The sequence below is a fragment of the Giraffa tippelskirchi genome, chromosome 7 (genome assembly GCF_054371585.1).
Source record: "Giraffa tippelskirchi isolate mGirTip1 chromosome 7, T2T-mGirTip1v1.2.pri, whole genome shotgun sequence".
NCBI classification, from domain to species: domain Eukaryota; kingdom Metazoa; phylum Chordata; class Mammalia; order Artiodactyla; family Giraffidae; genus Giraffa; species Giraffa tippelskirchi.
This window is the reverse complement of record NC_137281.1, coordinates 145,093,884-145,110,566: the sequence shown is the minus strand read 5'-3', so window position 1 is coordinate 145,110,566 and position 16,683 is coordinate 145,093,884. Positions and strand designations below refer to the sequence as shown.

Genomic DNA, 16,683 nt, shown 5'->3' with positions numbered 1-16,683 from the left:
ATTGCTGGGCTCTTCCTGTTTCTTGTGTATCATAAAAGAGCTGGCCAATACCAGGCCATTTCAGACAACAAATCAAGGGCCTATCAACCAAGCTTAACCTTGTACACTTCTGGAGGTGAGGAGAGGACTAGCAATGGCCAAGTGCGGTAGTAACTTGCTGTCTCTGGAAGTGCTTCTTCCAGGATCTTAAGTCATTTGAAATGGTGCCCAGAGAAATTCTGGGTAAGACTTACAGACCTGAGAGAGGAGATTATCACTGGTAGTAAACTACCAAAAAATAATTTTAGCATAAAGAAATGAGTCAATCCCCCCTTCTTTTTCTCCCTCTCAGTCACACACCAGCTATGTGGAATGTTATCCAAAGACTGAATTTCTTTGGAACTGAATATCATTCACAGTTCACATAATTGCTCTATATTAGTTAAAACTAATGGACAGTAACCAAAAAAGATACAAATAGATTTTTTATAAAATAACACAATTTATTACTGTTTTAAAACAAGTCTCAAAATAACATTCGGAAAACTCAACATTTCTAAATAATTTAACACAATAAGTTTAGTCATAAAGTCATGCTACAAAATTCCCGCATATAAAAGATTATTACCAAAGTGTTAATACATGTTAAAATGTTCTTCAGAATGGAGTTGGTTCTAGAAGCCAAAGATTCTGGAATGATGCTCGTGACCATGACTGACACCCTGGGAGAAGGAGCTGCCTATGTGTATATTCTCTACAGCTACCAACTCGCTGGTCTTTTGATGAGATTGATCACTCTAGGCAATAGCACCTCAGAGGCAGGTACCCTGCTGATTAAAAAAGCAAAGAACATCCCACCATTGTAACGTTAGCCACAACTTAATCTAGCCAACGTCTAAATTAATTTTTTAAATCTAGATGTAGGAAAGATAACTCACAAAATTTCCATTCTGAGTAGCAGAATTCTACTTAATAAATCTCCCAGAGGGATGACCTCATGTAGCAGACATGGAAGATGACACCAACTAGGGAAATAAGGAAATCCTGACTCTGATTATGTTGACACACAACTACTGCTCTGGTGGGCTCAGAACGAGCAAGGATGAGCTTTAATTCTCTAATATCCACATGCAGGCTAGGTATTTACCCATCTGCCCTTTGAGAGTACTTTTCACCAACATCCAGTTCATTTTAAAGTGCAAATCTACTGTAAAATAGCTTCCTCTCCCCCACCGTGTTAAACTTGCTAGATCATAATTTGGTTGGCTGGTTACTTCTAACCAGCCCAATATGGGAAATTAACTAGAATCCAATTATGACTCCTCCAAATGTCAAATGAAAATTTATCTTAGGTTAGAAAAAGGTAAGACAGTCTACTTGTTCATTTTCTTTCTTTGTAGTCGCTGGTTGATAATAAGGCAGGAATGGAGATGTAAATGAGGGATTTCTAAAAGTTCAGTGATTTTTTTAAAAAAACATACCCTTAATTTTTTTTTTTATTGCACTTACTTTATAGTTAAAAACACTCATGCTAAAGTGAAGATAAAGGAATATGGTCAAGTTAGCTGTGTCAGAAGCATCAGCTCTGCTGCACTGAATTTGTTTTATATTCAGTTATTTACAGACATATTAAGCAGGCCAAATAAAGAAAATGCATGCCAAAGGAACTGATTTCTGCTAAAGGATAACTTCCAATTTAAGTTATTTTTCTCCCTTTGCCAATATTTACAATGTAAGGTCTTTGTGAACAGACAGATTGCAGTTAGACAATCAGACTACTCATGATCGATGCTTTGACACTTCCCCCCCAGTTTTTTTTTTTTAAGTTAGTGACTTAATCCATCCTTTCTAGGCCCTACGCTTTTTCCATTTAGTCCTAAGAAAAATCCAGCTGGAAGATTCTGGGTCACACAGACAACTACCTTCAACTCAACTTACACATCACCAACTCTGAGGATAACAGTTAAGATTCATTTCTTAACTCCTCCTTATTCTACTTCAGGCCAACTGGTAAGAGGTATCAGAAGCGTCTATTCAAGTCAAAATTTCTCTTTCTACACAGGAACCACATTAACATGTCTTATACCACCTCTATTTGTGGAACAGATCCCAGTAACCATACCAAGTTACTGGCCAATTATCATGACCAGACATTCTTCTGATCACATGCAAAATCAGTGTCTATGCCAGCTACTTTCAAATATAATTACCAAATTTTATACAATATTTTTCTGTATTTAGTGACTGCTACAGTCTACAAAATTTGTGCATTATTGGACAATGAATGAATAAAGAATGAACACCTAAAGAATGATGATCCATTTTCTAAAGTATACTCAAAATGTTAAACTTCAGAGACAAAGCAAAATCTATCATAAAGTTGGATTCTGTTGATAGTAAGGAGAGGTAGATTAATACTTATTGTCCTAAGATAAGTAAGAATGCTAAACAATAAAAGTAGAGACCCCGCTGAAAAACTAAGTTGAGCCTTCCAGCCCTGAGTTTCTAATGTTACATGAAAATTATTAAAACGAGCATTACAAAGGAAAACACCAGTAACCATGTTCTTCCATCCATGATTATCAAATACATCACCTTCTCTGAAACAACTCAGGTAGCATATGACTACAGAATGAAAACAAATGGACCTTGGAAAAAGGAATGTTGCTACAAAGCACTGGTTCTTAACCAGGGGTGAATTTGTTCCCACCCTTATGCCCCAGAGGATAGATGGCAATGTCTAAAGACACTTTTGGTTGTCACAACTTGGGAGAGTGTTCTACTGGCATCTGGTGTGTAAAAGCCAGAGATGCTGCTAAACATCCCATACTATAAGGAACAGCCATCCTCCACAACACTATCCAGTGTAAAATATTAATAGTGCCAGGTTGAGAAACTCTGGTTTAAAGGAACATACTCCTATTTACAAAGAGCACAAAAATCTTTCAAAACCTCACTAGGTAATACAAACATAAGCTTAGAGTTAGGGCACATATGAAAGCTGAATTCCTCTGTAGGCTATAATAAAATTTCCTGTGAAAAATTAAAATACTGTACTGATTCCCTGGTAGCTCAGCTGGTAAAGAATCTGCATGCAATGCAGGAGACCCTGGTTCGATCCCTGGGTCAGGAAGATCCCCTAGAGAAGGAAACAGCTACCCACTCCAGTATTCTGGCCTGGAGAATTCCATAGACAGAGGAGCCTGGTGGGCTACAGTCCACAGGATCACAAAGAGTCAGACACAACTGAGTGACCTTCACTTTTCACTTTCACTGATTCCATCACTACAGGAATAGAAGAAATTGAATGATCCACTAAAATGGCATTATGCTTTAAACAAGGAACACAGAATCCATTTCAAGTAGGTCAAATATCTAATCCAAGAAGCATAAATCAAAGGCATTTACTATCAGCTAAATTTGCAGCAGTAAAGGATGACATAAAGAATTATTCGAAAGAATATTCTGAACTTTTTCATATACCTTATCTTTCATTTTCTAATGACATGAATTCTGGCTCTAAGAAAAGGATGCACAGAAGTCGTTCAAATATTTGTTGAGTAAAACTGAATTATAAATTGTGTGTGAAATGAACACAGAAAAGCACCTTACACTTCTCTGAGAACTATCAGTGATTAAAAGACATTAAGAAACAAGGAGATAAAGCAATTATCCTCCAATTAAAAAAATTTTTTTAAAAAGGAGAAACAGAAAAAATTAGTTTCTATACTACAGAATTCAAAAAAAATCAATCATCAACAGTGTAAGCCATTTTATAAATAAATTCAATATGAAGTCATTCATTCATTCCCTGTTATATTCACTTCCAGCGTAACTTTTGAAAATACATCCATGCATAGCAATATGGCTTCAAACTTACCTACTAGATGAAGTGCAAAGTACAAGAAAAGATCGTCTTCCCTCTTAGTTTATGGGCCTTAAATATGATATTTTTCACCAAGGGTAGTTCTCATTGCCTATGGTTTGGAAAAGAAATACTCAAAGGCTCTGAATGTATAAGCCAGTCAGAGCAAAGATTTCTTCCTATCAAACTAAGGAAGAGCAAAAGGAAGCTAGAAAAGTACTAGACTTTTATTTAGAATTGATTGTCAAAGCAGTGGTCCCTTTTGATCAGAGTGATTCAGAGAAATCATGTAGTTCCTACTAAAATAGCTGAAAACTTCTGAAAGCCAGGACTACTTTTATTTCTTTGACTGGTTTTACACAAGTAAATGGGGAAATATTAATAGCAACCATTAATAGTCTCTGGTTGAGGGACTTTAGGCACAATTTGGCAGAGGGCCTCGACTTCTTTTTTGCCATCTATCAATGACTCAGTCATGGCCTACTATGGACTTCATCTGGATTACTGACTACCATATTTTGCATTTTCCAAAAACAATTTTTCTTATATGATAAATTCTAAACTCTGCATCCAGCTATTGCTCTGCAGTTCTGAGGTTAAATCACCTAGTATCCGTCACAGAAGAGGCAATTCTTAAAAATATTGCCATTTGCCTGGGATTCCATAATGAAACATCTCTTTTCCTTCCACAACCATTTACATAATTTATTTTTAGAGCTGTTTAACTTAAACATTTCTAAAAATATACTTTGAAATACTAAATTTGACTTATTGAAAGATACCAAATCCAGTCTTTTAAGTTCTATACCTTTACAACAATTACTTCTTTCAATGTGACAGTCAACAGATTGAAGTTATTAGGGCAAATTTTAAAAAATATGAATGGCCAACATTTAAGCTAGGAATTCAAATATAACTACTGCTTATATACATTCCCTTATCTAACAAATAAGGAAACCAAAAAAGTGTGCCTAAGATCAGGTCCACATGTGTAATAAGGCCAAAGTATTGGTCTAAGGAGTGATCATGACAGTCATTTTAACCACTGACCTGGATCACAGAACAACTGGCTGATTGTGTACAGGACTTGAGTGGACATGCAGGTCAACACAATGCAAATTCCAGTTGACAATGCACACACTTGTGGAACAAAAGGTAAGTAAATACAACATGGGCTTATAAGGCCTCCAAGGTACTAATTTTTCATTTTTTCACCCTAACTTTTCCAATTTGACTTTGGTGTCTTGATTCTAGGGCTGCTGCTGTATTTCTAAGAGGAACTCTTCCCAAACCAAAGGCATGACATATTTGTGCTTCTGAGTCATAAAGAGATGGACCTTCAGGAAAGATGGCCTACAGATTCAATAGTTAAGTGTATATATTTAAATGCCTGGTCTAAAAAAAAATTTAAACAAACTGAATAAAGCAACACATTTCTTTTGTTGTTAAAAATGACTGGTCTATAAAGGTTTCAGTAGATGGGGCCACACAGTATGTAACTGGGACTGAAGACAAAAACTGAAAATGTATAGTTCCTAAAAAGAGAACTAGAATATATAAGGTTGGTGTTGTTGTGGGGAAGAAATACTGAATAGGTTTAAGAGAATAAAAGATAGGAATGAGAGGTTTGTTTTAAGAACCATTTGCCCCACACAGAATCTTTAAAATAAACAACTATACAAAACTTATCTATTGTTCTTATGACATTTAAATAAGTTAACACCAAGTAGAAAATGTAGTGTTAGTTATCCTCTTCCTCATCTTCTTTAATTACTGGGGTACCTAGAATGAAAAAGAAAATTATTTCTGGTCATTCTCAAGAGATTGTGAAATTCAAAATGAAAATATTTTTCTGTAAACCTGAGGATGCTGTGAAGTGTGCCATAATAAAATGATATCACAAAATAATCTTTTAAATTTCAAGTTATCCAAAAAAACCTCTAAGAAGAATTTCCAAGCTGATTAGGTAATTATAAATATTCAGCTCCCCAAATGAAGAGCTGCAAATAAAAACACCTACAGGTACCAGGCAGAAAAATAAGGCCCTATATACAAGAAAAAGTCTGTACATTAAACACAAAGAAATACTCATTTGTCACAATAAAATATGCAATCCCAGTATTGCCACAATCTGAATTTCCATGTTACTCCCCAGATATTAAACATTGAGGATAAATTGGAAAAAATAAAAAGAACCAAGGAACAGAAAACAAAATACATCTTCAGGCTCTCACTGGGCAAACCCATTTCTGAGCTCTGGCACTTGAAGCATGCCCATAATTTGACCTTAGTCAACTCTTCTGTCTTACCTCTTCAATCAGTGACCCTCCACTCCACATAAACTGATCAACTCAACTGTCTCCCAAACTCATCTTGCAAAACAATATACCTCTGGACTCTTGGTTAACAAAGTTCCTCCATTTTGGAATGGCCTTCCCAACACGCCTCCCATCTAAGCCTTAGCTTTAACAACCAACTCCAGTACCTCTTCCTGTGTGATTCTTCTTTATGGCAAGGAGCAGAGTTTTACCTCTCTGTACTTCCCACAGCATCTGTTTGTGGGGGCTAGTGAATGTCTTGTTGAAATACACAAACAAAGTACACAAATTGCAAGTATGCAGATTGATAAATGTATCCAAAATGGACATATCTGGTAACTAGCACCCAGATTAGGAAGTGAACATTATCAGAATCCCCCAAACTTCCTCAAGCCCCCTCCTAGTCATTGTCCCACAACAAAAGGTATATTCTATCCTAATGTCTAACACCATAGATTATTTTGCCTGATTTTGAAATTGGTATGAATAGAATGATATTGCATACACTCTGTGTTTGGCTTCTTTTGCTCAACAATATGTTTGTATCATTCATGTACATTGTGTGAAGTTGTAGTTCATTCATTCTCATTGTTCTTTAATGTTCCATTGTACGAATATGTCATAATTTATTTATCTATTGTTGGTGGGCATTTGGGTTGTTTCCAATTTACAGTTATTAAAATAGTGGTGCTATAAGCATTGTCATACATGCCTTTTGGTAAACGTCCACACTCTTTTTCTGGGGTATGTAACTGCGTCATAAGGGGTGTGTGTGTAGTGCTTTTGTAGATAATGCTAGTTTTCCAAAGTTATACCAAGTTATGTTGCCATCCAGCAGGTTATGAGAGTTCTAGTTGCTCCATTTTCTACTAACATTTGGTATAGTCTTTTTCATCTTAGCTCTTTAACATCTCTCAGTTTTTCTTATAAGCAACTGAAGAGGAGCAAAAATAGGCTTGTGAGCAGCCCTGGCCATGTATGTTCTATCTCACTGGTTTAAGGTAGACCTAGGTCATTCTTTCAGGGGCTGTTCATACTGGCCTGAAGTCAATACTTGGTCCAAAAGGCTATACGTGGCATGGTCTATTCAGGGTTTACATAAGAGATTCTTTTCTATTCTTAATGGAAGGGATTCACGTTCTGTGCACAATCAGAAAGGAAGACAAATGATTTCAAATAGTTTTGGAGTCCAACCAAAGTTGAACATAAAAAGGCTAAAGTCCAAGACTCTAATATACCCTCTCTTTTCTTCTATTTTATTTTAAATTATGAACATTCTTTCATATAGGTACAATATAAATAATTTAAAGGATAACAGAATCAATTTTTATTTACCTACCATACAATTTAAGAAATAGAACATCACCAGTATCTAAGAAACCTGTTTGCCTCTTCTTGTTTATTCCTATACCTCCCACAAAAGGCAGTCTACCTTTTTACCCTTTGATAAGTAACCAGAGGGGAAAAAGGGAACATATGGCATGAATGGCTTCCTGATAGCACCACTGGGAGGAGGTATGACCAAGAGAGGTCTGTGATTTTTATCATTTTTAGTTTTTAGATGACAAAAGAAGAAAGTTTGGTAAGATGAATTATTAACCAGCACAATGACAAAAAAACTATTAAGTGGTAGAACTGGGACTTGAACTCAATCAGTCAAGGATTTTTCTTGACATTGTCACCTGTCTTAGGTATTGAGTGTGTGTGCTCAGTCGCTCAGTTGTGTCCAACTCTTTGTGACCCCATGGACTGTAGCCCGCCAGGCTCCTCTGTCCATGGAAATTTCCAGGCAAGAATACTGGGGTGGATTGCCATTTCCTTCTCCAATCTTAGGTATTGGGAAACTAAAATTAGGGAGGAGAAGGAGAGAAAACACTACAATTTTGGTCCAATTGTGAAAAAGCAACTGCTTACCATTTATGTCTAATTATTTTGCAATATAATATCTTTGGGACTTGAGAATAAACCCAGATTTCTCATAAGCTTTTGGTTTAGGGATGATCCTAGAAGTTTTTCATCTCATTCTGACCCAAACTGGGACCATAAAATTTCCTATGGACAGAAATGGCCTTGGAAAAGAGAGAGAACATATCATTTTCTTTAGCTTTGCTGCTTTTCATGATTCCATGCTACAAATTCAATTCTTATACCCAGAAAATATTTCCAAGCTGGCCCACAGTCACTCACCATCTAGCTTTTTCAGTTTGGGCACTCTCTTGGTTGCCTCTTCAATCCAGTTCCCCTCAGCAGTATGTTTCTCTTCCAAGGGATTGCCTACAAACACCAGGTCTTCTAGGCATGGCAGTTCTGCCAACTTCACAAATTCAGCTACAAGTACAAAGAATACATTACATATTAAAATGGCAAGTTTTACTGTTATGACTTTAGGGGTTGAATTCCAATATCACTAGCTCTCAGTTTGTGACTATTTAGACCAACTTGTTAAGATTTTGAAGGAAGTAGGGGAGATTATACCATAGGAAGCCATTCTCTGAAGACATTATAGAAATGGTGACATACCTCTTCTACCTTTGTGTTAGCATAAGGATTGGATACAAAGAAGAAATGAGGTTCAGAATCAACAAATCAACCTCCAGTGGTAGGTCTCCTCTATACTGTACTGCATCAGTATCAGCTAAATTAAACTGCCTTTGTCTCTGCCCATCCCTTCATCTCTGAATACTTAAAGCCTTAAGCACATTCAAGCCTCTACTGTAGAATGTATCACACAGTTTTTGAATTATTAACTCATAATCTTGCCCACTAAGCCATGAACTCCTTGAGGGCAGGGATAGTGTCCTATTCAATTATGTATCTCAAGAGCTTGGCATGCTTCAAGGCACACAGCAAGGCTTTAAAATGCTAAATGGATGGTGTACAACAAAAAAGAAAACTAATTACACATTAAATCAGTCTTCCACCTAAGAATTATTAAACTGATTCCTTTTAGCCTTTGGACAATAATTGAAATTTTTTTTCATGATTAATAGGACCAGGACCTTACAACCATTTCTAAGTAACCATTTAAATGTAAATGTCAAGTGTTTAGATGAAATATAGGAACTCATATAGCTATTTCCCTCTGTGCTGAGAAAGAAATGTCCTCAGTTGTATCTTGTTCCCCACTGGGCTATTTCCTATAAACATGAGGTAGAAGATTAGCAAAAAGCCAGCCTCACCCCAGTCTTTCACCAGGTTATTAGACATGTAGAGAATCTTCAGTTTCTTCATTACATGGATCCCTTTCAACTTCTCAATAAAATTGTAGGAGATCCACAGTTCTTCTAATGTGTCCCCTACTGCTTCCTGAAAAAGAAAGCAATTTGATTTACATGCTTATTTTTTTATATAAAAACATAAAGACAATGACCTTCAGAGAGAACTGAGACCCTCCTGTCCACTGGCAGGAGAGCTGAAAGCTGTATGGGAGTTTTTTCTCATTAAGAAAGCCATGTAGAACATTTTCTTCCTTTCTTCAAACTAATCTGAACTGAGAATAGCTACTGGAATCATCAAGAGGGGGAATAATAGTACTATTTTATCACTTTTATTGAACAGTATACTTTTCAAATTACTTTCCTATACTTGGTATTATTTGATCCTTATTTAAAATAGGAAAATCATGTTATTTAATTTCTAACATAGAGTAAGGGCTTTTTCTAAGATCACAATGCTATTTTGTTTTTGACCACACCATGCAGCTTGTGGGATCTTGGTTCCCCAACCAGGGATGGAAGTTGGGCCCACAGCAGTCAAAGCTCAGAGTCCTCACCAATGGACCACCAGGGAATTCCCAACAATGCTATTAGATAGTGGACCTAGGAGAATTCCCTGGCGGTCCAGTGGTTAAGACTCTGTGCCTTCAAGGCAGAGGGTGCAGCAAAAGAGACTAAGATCTCACATGTCGCAGGGTGCAGCAAAATAAGAAAAAAGTAGACTTAGGTCTAAATTTCAGGGTGTTTTTTTCCACAATATTTGTTATGAAAACTTTCAAACATAAACAAGTCGAAAGAATATTATTGTAAATATCCATATATCCACTACCCAGTTTCTACTGTAACATTTTATTATATTTTCCTATCACATATCTGTCCATCTATCCATCCTGCTACCTATCCATCAATTCATCTCTCTCTTTTTCTTATTTTTTGATGTATAAAACTCAAACCCCATCATTACAATATAAAGATTGTATCATACTGACTTTTAAATGCTAGATACAATCGATGGTAGCACAAAACCTTTTCTTTCATATACAAAAGACAAAATGTAATGATTATTTGTTCCTTAAAGAACAAAAACTACTAGGCAGAATCAATTCAATGTTCAAGGTCCTCTTTTTTTTCCCTTTTTTTCTTGGCTGAGCATGCAGGATCTTAGTTCCTTAACCAAGGATTGAACCTGTGCACTCTGCAGTGACAGAGTGGAGTATTAACCATTGGACCGCCAGGGTACTCCCTCAATCCCCTCTTAACCCAAAAGAATTTACCTACATCTGCATGGTAATGTCTAGAATGTAGGACCCAGGTCTATGTTCTGGTACCTGTCACTTCAAAGACTACACAGAGAATAAATGTACTCTGGATAAAGATCATTAATGCATTTTCCATACAGATGGAACCAAGGGGAAAAGCTGAGAATGGAGTGGCCTGAGTTAGTTCTGTGTGTCATCCCAAGGTCCACAGTTTATCTTAATTTCAACTTTCTAAGTAGAAGAAATAACAGTTTAAAAGTAAAAATTTTAAATCAGTCCATTCCAGCACTTTGATATTAGAACTTTGTGATTTAACTAGCCTCCCTCAGATAAATTCTGATACCTTCTCTCAAAGGATCTAATTACTATATCATATATAGCATCAGTCTTCAGGTAATTTAAACTTTGTTACATACATTTTCATTGCACTGCATCCCCATCCATCTCATATCTCCAGTTTAGAACATGTGAGGCAGTAGAAAAAAATAGTGATTAAATACTAATTAGAAAATTTAGGCTCAATTCTAGGGTTTTTCCACTTATTTAGTGTCATTTTACATGTGCAGGTGAGGACTCTTGGTCAGTTTTCACATAGCCAACTTGAACAATTCTCCAAATAGCCAATTTGCTTAATTTACTCTTTTACTGATATAGAATAGTTGGGACAAAGTAAATATGCATTGAAGACTGCAATAACTATTGACAGACTACTTATCTCAGCGACAGGGTTTAACAGTGCCTGTTCACTATACTTGGACACTTTATATAACTATCTGAGCCTCAGTTTCTTTATCTGAAAATGAAGATTGAGGATTTTTTATCTTAAAATAAGGATATTATCTACTTGTGAATTTCAAGTGAGATAATGCATGTAAAGAGTCTGCTACATAACTATCAATACTGGATAATTATTAGGAATGTTGGAGAGTGCCTAGAATTTAAGAAGAAAAAGATAAAAGCAGAAACTGGGTAAAAAATATGTTAGGTAGATTTCCAAAAGAGGAAACATACATAACAAATAAATATATAAAAAGATGTTCAAAATCATACAGATTAAAACAACATATTGTTTCTATCATATTGGCAAATATTAAAAATATGGATACTCAGGGATATTGAGGGTGGAGGGGCTAATCCTCATTTTTATACCATTGATGGAGATGGAGATGGCATAAGCACGGTGGGAGCAATCTGAGGTACTTGTCAAAATTTAAATGCACAAAAATAATCTCAGCTTTTCTATTTTTAGGAATCTAGCCTATGTAAATATTCAAACTGCTAAAGGATATACGCAAAAAGATGTTCACTATAGTATGATATGTAATAGCAAAAAAAAAAAAAGAGAGAGAGAGAAAGACCCCCTTCCTCAATAAAATATATGGAAATACTCTACATGCTCAGCTGTACTGGAATAGTTAAACACATTGCTATATATACTGATAAAGTAGAAAACAACAGCTATGGAAAAGAATGCATTAAATCTGCCTGTTTTTACATGGAAGGATATTCCTGATTAAAAAATAGCATGAAAAATATGCACAATATCAGTACAAATATAACACACACACACACTCACACTTGCATGCACATACACATACGCAGATGTCTGTACACAGAAAAAAATTTAAAGTATACAAATATTATTTCTGTTATTCATGGAGCTAAGGTAGGGAGAGCAAAGACTTTCACAGTGTATTTCATTTATTTATGAATTGCTTGATTTGTTTTTTACAATTACATCTATTACTCTTAGAATTTAAAATTTAACCTAATAGTTTTTGTAAACAGTAATAAAATATTTGGAGTCACAATAAATATTTATAGAGTGCCTACTACATGTATCAAGCACCAGTGTAGATGCTGATGAACAAAACTGATACACTTACCAGAATTTGTGTGTGACACAGAGAGAAAGAGAAGGAGAGATAGAGAGAGGGAAAGAGAATAAACAAATAAGAAAAATGGGAAAAATTATGAGTGGTTAAGAGTTATTTACTAGAGTTCTGTTCTGTTTTAGGATAGGATAGGATAGTTGGGTCTCTTCTGAGGAAGTGACATCTGAACTGAAGTGTGAAAGTTAAGGAGCCACTGCAAGGAGATCCAACCAGTCCATCCTAAAGGAAATCAGTCCTGAATATTCATTGGAAGGACTGATGCTGAAGCTGAAACTCCAATACTTTGGCCACCCGATGTGAAGAATTGACTCATTGGAAAAGACCCTGATGCTGGGAAGGGTTGAAGGTGGGAGGAGAAGAGGATGACAGAGGATGAGATGGTTGGATGGCATCAGCGACTCAATGGACACGAGTTTGAGTCAACTCCAGGAGTTGGTGATGGACAGGGAGGCCTGGCGTGCTGCCGTCCATGGGGTCACAAAGAGTCGGACATGAATGAGCGACTGAACTGAACTGAAATGAACTGAATGCGGAAATCCAACAACAAACAGTTCTAAGTAGTTTATATTTATATAGACTCCCTTCCTTCAATTTAACATTCCATGTTTCATATATTAGAGTAGTTATCTGTAAGTTACTGAGGCAGCTATTCAAATCATGCTATGAGGCTGATGTGTCTAGATGAATAAATCAGTTAGTATGTGAACCTGTCTTAAATCCAGCTTCTGTATCCATATGCAGACTTATTTTTCTTCAATCTGTGCATAAGTAGAAAGCTTTTGGACGGATTAAAAGTTGTTTTTGGTATATGTATACACACACACACATACACAAACTAAGGGGAAAAAAGCAACTGTTGGGGGTTACTGATAGCAGTTTATAGAAAGAGATCTAAGTGATGGTTCAGCTAGATATCTCCATTCATGCCTTTAATCCTATATTTACAATTTCTTGTTGGTTTTTAGGTATATATTACATTTCATGGGAGAACTTATACACCATATCAGTACTTAAGAATCTAGCATTCAGTAAATACCTGGGGGAACATCCAGCATCTATCATATTGGTCCTAAAAATTTGGGGGTGTATTTGCAAACTTTTCCTTTATAGAAAATTCAAAGTAATGTTTAGCCTGCTGCTGCTGCTAAGTCGATGCAGTCATGTCCGACCTGAAGTGTAACAAATTCTGAAATTTTGTATTACGATTTAATACTTTACCCATTATGAATAATGTCCCCCTATATATGACATTTCGGAGAAGGCAATGGCACCCCACTCCAGTACTCTTGCCTGGAAAATCCCATGGATGGAGGAGCCTGGTAGGCTACAGTCCATGAGGTCGCTAAGAGTCGGACGACTGAGCAACTTCACTTTCACTTTTCCCTTTCATGCACTGGAGAAGGAAATGGCAACCCACTCCAGTATTCTTGCCTGGAGAATCCCAGGGACGGCGGAGCCTGGTGGGCTGCCGTCTATGGGGTCGCACAGAGTCGGACACGACTGAAGCGACTTAGCAGCAGCAGCAGCATATATGACATTTTACCATCTAAAGCTCACAGAATGAAGAAACAGCAAAATGTCTTTAAATTTACCACTCATTTAGAATATAAAAAAAATTTTATAGATCATTAGGATTTTATTAATTATATATAGCTAGAAAGCAAACAATTCATCTACTGGTTATTGTTTTGGGGAAAAAAACTTCTTTTTATTAACTTCAGAATGTAATCTCTAAGAATTTCCAAGCATTTTATGAATTTATGTGGGTAAGCAGACAGGTAGGTGTGGGGATATGATCAGATAATTCAAGATAATTCCAAAATTGCTCCTCTGAACACTGATCCTATTCAGGTGTTTTGGCTGTTTCTGTAAAGGGGTGGGATGGTGGTAGCCATTGTAGCCTGTCTGCTCATGGGCAGTTACTATTCTGTAGTATACCAGTTTCAGAAACAAACCAGTTTCAACCTCAATGACTCTGATGAAGCACAAACTAGACTTACTGAGGTGGAGTGGGGGAACAGGAGACCAGAGTTACAAAATATTTCAGAGTTTTTATGAAGTATCTAACAATATGCACTTTTTAAAAGTTATTGTCTTTGGGGGAACATACACAAGAAAAAGAAATTAGCTTCATCTTTTCTGAATTTGCCTAGTTTTACAATATTCTTTCATTTCAACCTCTTTGCAAGGAAACTGAGATGCCAGTAAATATGCAAATAAAATACACTGTCAAAAATTTTAAAAAGCCCACGTTTGGTAAGGGGAAATGGGAACCTTCCTACATTACTGGTGATGGTATAAATTGGTACAAACTTTCCAAAGGGTAACTTGATAATATGTCACAAAAGTCTTAAAAGAAATTCATACCTTTTGATCCCACAATTCTATTTCAAGGAATTTATCCAAGGAATTATTCTTAGATGTATGCAATAATATAACTAAAAGGAGACTCATAATAGCATTGATTATAATAACTCTAAACTGGAAATAATGAATAATGAGTAACGTATTTAAATAAATTATGGTATATCAATAAAATAGAATATTATGCTGTCATTAAAAAAAGAATATGGCTACAAATTATTTTAAAAACTTAATGTCTTCTGATCAAAAACCTTCAATGGCTTTGTAAGCCACTTGGGAAAAAAAATCTAAAATCTTATCATGTCCTATAAGGGTTGGTTCTTGGCTCCTCCAACCTCACCGAGGGCAGCTCTCCCTCATCGACATTTTTGCTCTTACTCAAGTAACCAAGCAGCTTCAGTTTCAGGACATTTGCACTTGCTGTCCCTCTCCGGTCTGGAGCACTGGTTCCTTGGTCAGCTTTATAAGCCTACATTCTCATTTTCAGAGAGGACTTCCCATCAATCCATGTTCTCTTATATGCCTCGCTTTTCCTCATTGCATTCACCACCACTTGATGTATTATTATCACACAATTATTTTCTAGTCTATTTCCCTCCACTATAATGTAAGTTCAATAAGAACAGGGACTTTATTTTATATCCTGCTGTATCTCTAGTGCCTAGAACAATGCCTGGCTAAAAGGCATTCAGAAAATGTACTGTATGAATTTGCTGAATGAATGAATGACATGGAAAAATTACCTTTGTATATTAAGTAAAAAAAAGAGATGCAAAACAAAATGTATAGTATGATTTCATTCTCTGCATTCTCCTCAAAGCATAGAAAAAAAGGCAAGAAAGATGTCAATCAAAATGTTAGGAGAAGGGGACGACAGAGGATGAGGTGGTTGGATGGCATCACCGAGTCAATGGACATGAGTTTGGGTAAACTCTGGGAGTTGGTGATGGACAGGGAGGCCTGGCGTGCTGCAGTCCATGGGGTTGCGAAGAGTCGGACACGACTGAGCAACTGAACTGAACTGATGGGTACTTTTTTTTTTAAACCAGCCCACAGGATTTCTGTTTTACTGTCAATAATCTCAGTGCTTGCAAATGGGAGCAGTTTTAAAACTGCTCTGTGGAAGTTAGCTTGCTGGGTAATGCTTCCTTTTAAAGACTGAATAGATGAAGTGTGTTGTTTGTTGGAAGTGAACAGCACAGAACCCTTCGATTCACCTCTGAATATCCCTGTTTACAAAGAGTAACTTTTCTTTCTTTTTTTTTTAATTTTTATAATGTTCTGTTGGTTTCTGCCACATAACAATGCAAATCAGCCATAATTATACACATATCCCCTCCTTATTGAGCCTCCCCTTCCTCCCCCATCCCACCCCTTGAGGTCATCACAGAGCACCAGGCTGGGCTCCCTGTGTCATACAGCAACTTCTTACCAGCTATCCATTTTACACATGACAGTGCATATATGCTGATGCTACTTTCTCCATTCATCCCACTCTCTCTTTCTCTCACTGTGTCTACAAGTCCATTCTCTACATCTGCAACTCCATTCCTTCCCTGCAAATAGGTTCATTAATACCATTTTTCCAGATTCCATATATATATTAATATTCTAAATTTGGTTTTCTCTGACTTACTTCACTCTGTATAACAGGCTCTAGGCTCATCCACATCACTAAAACTGACTCAAATTCGTTCTTTCATGGCTGAATATTATTTCATTGCATATATGTGCCACATCTTCTTTATATAGGTATTTTTTTTATATAGGTACTTTTTATATTTGCTT

The 16,683-nt window shown here is 36.3% G+C and overlaps 1 protein-coding gene across 2 annotated transcripts in view; it reads right to left on the bottom strand.

Moving 5' to 3' along the window:
- Positions 1-461: 461 nt before the first annotated feature.
- Positions 462-16,683, bottom strand: part of DNAL1 (dynein axonemal light chain 1) — a 39,706-nt gene continuing 23,484 nt past the window's right edge. For both annotated transcript variants that reach the window (XM_081509048.1, XM_081509050.1), the window contains exons 6-8: positions 9,342-9,468; positions 8,350-8,490; positions 462-5,626 (exon numbers count right to left, since the gene is read on the bottom strand). In XM_081509048.1, the coding sequence (XP_081365174.1) occupies positions 5,586-5,626; positions 8,350-8,490; positions 9,342-9,468 (309 nt within the window). In that variant the 3' untranslated portion in view covers positions 462-5,585. The remainder of the gene's footprint in view (positions 5,627-8,349; positions 8,491-9,341; positions 9,469-16,683) is intronic.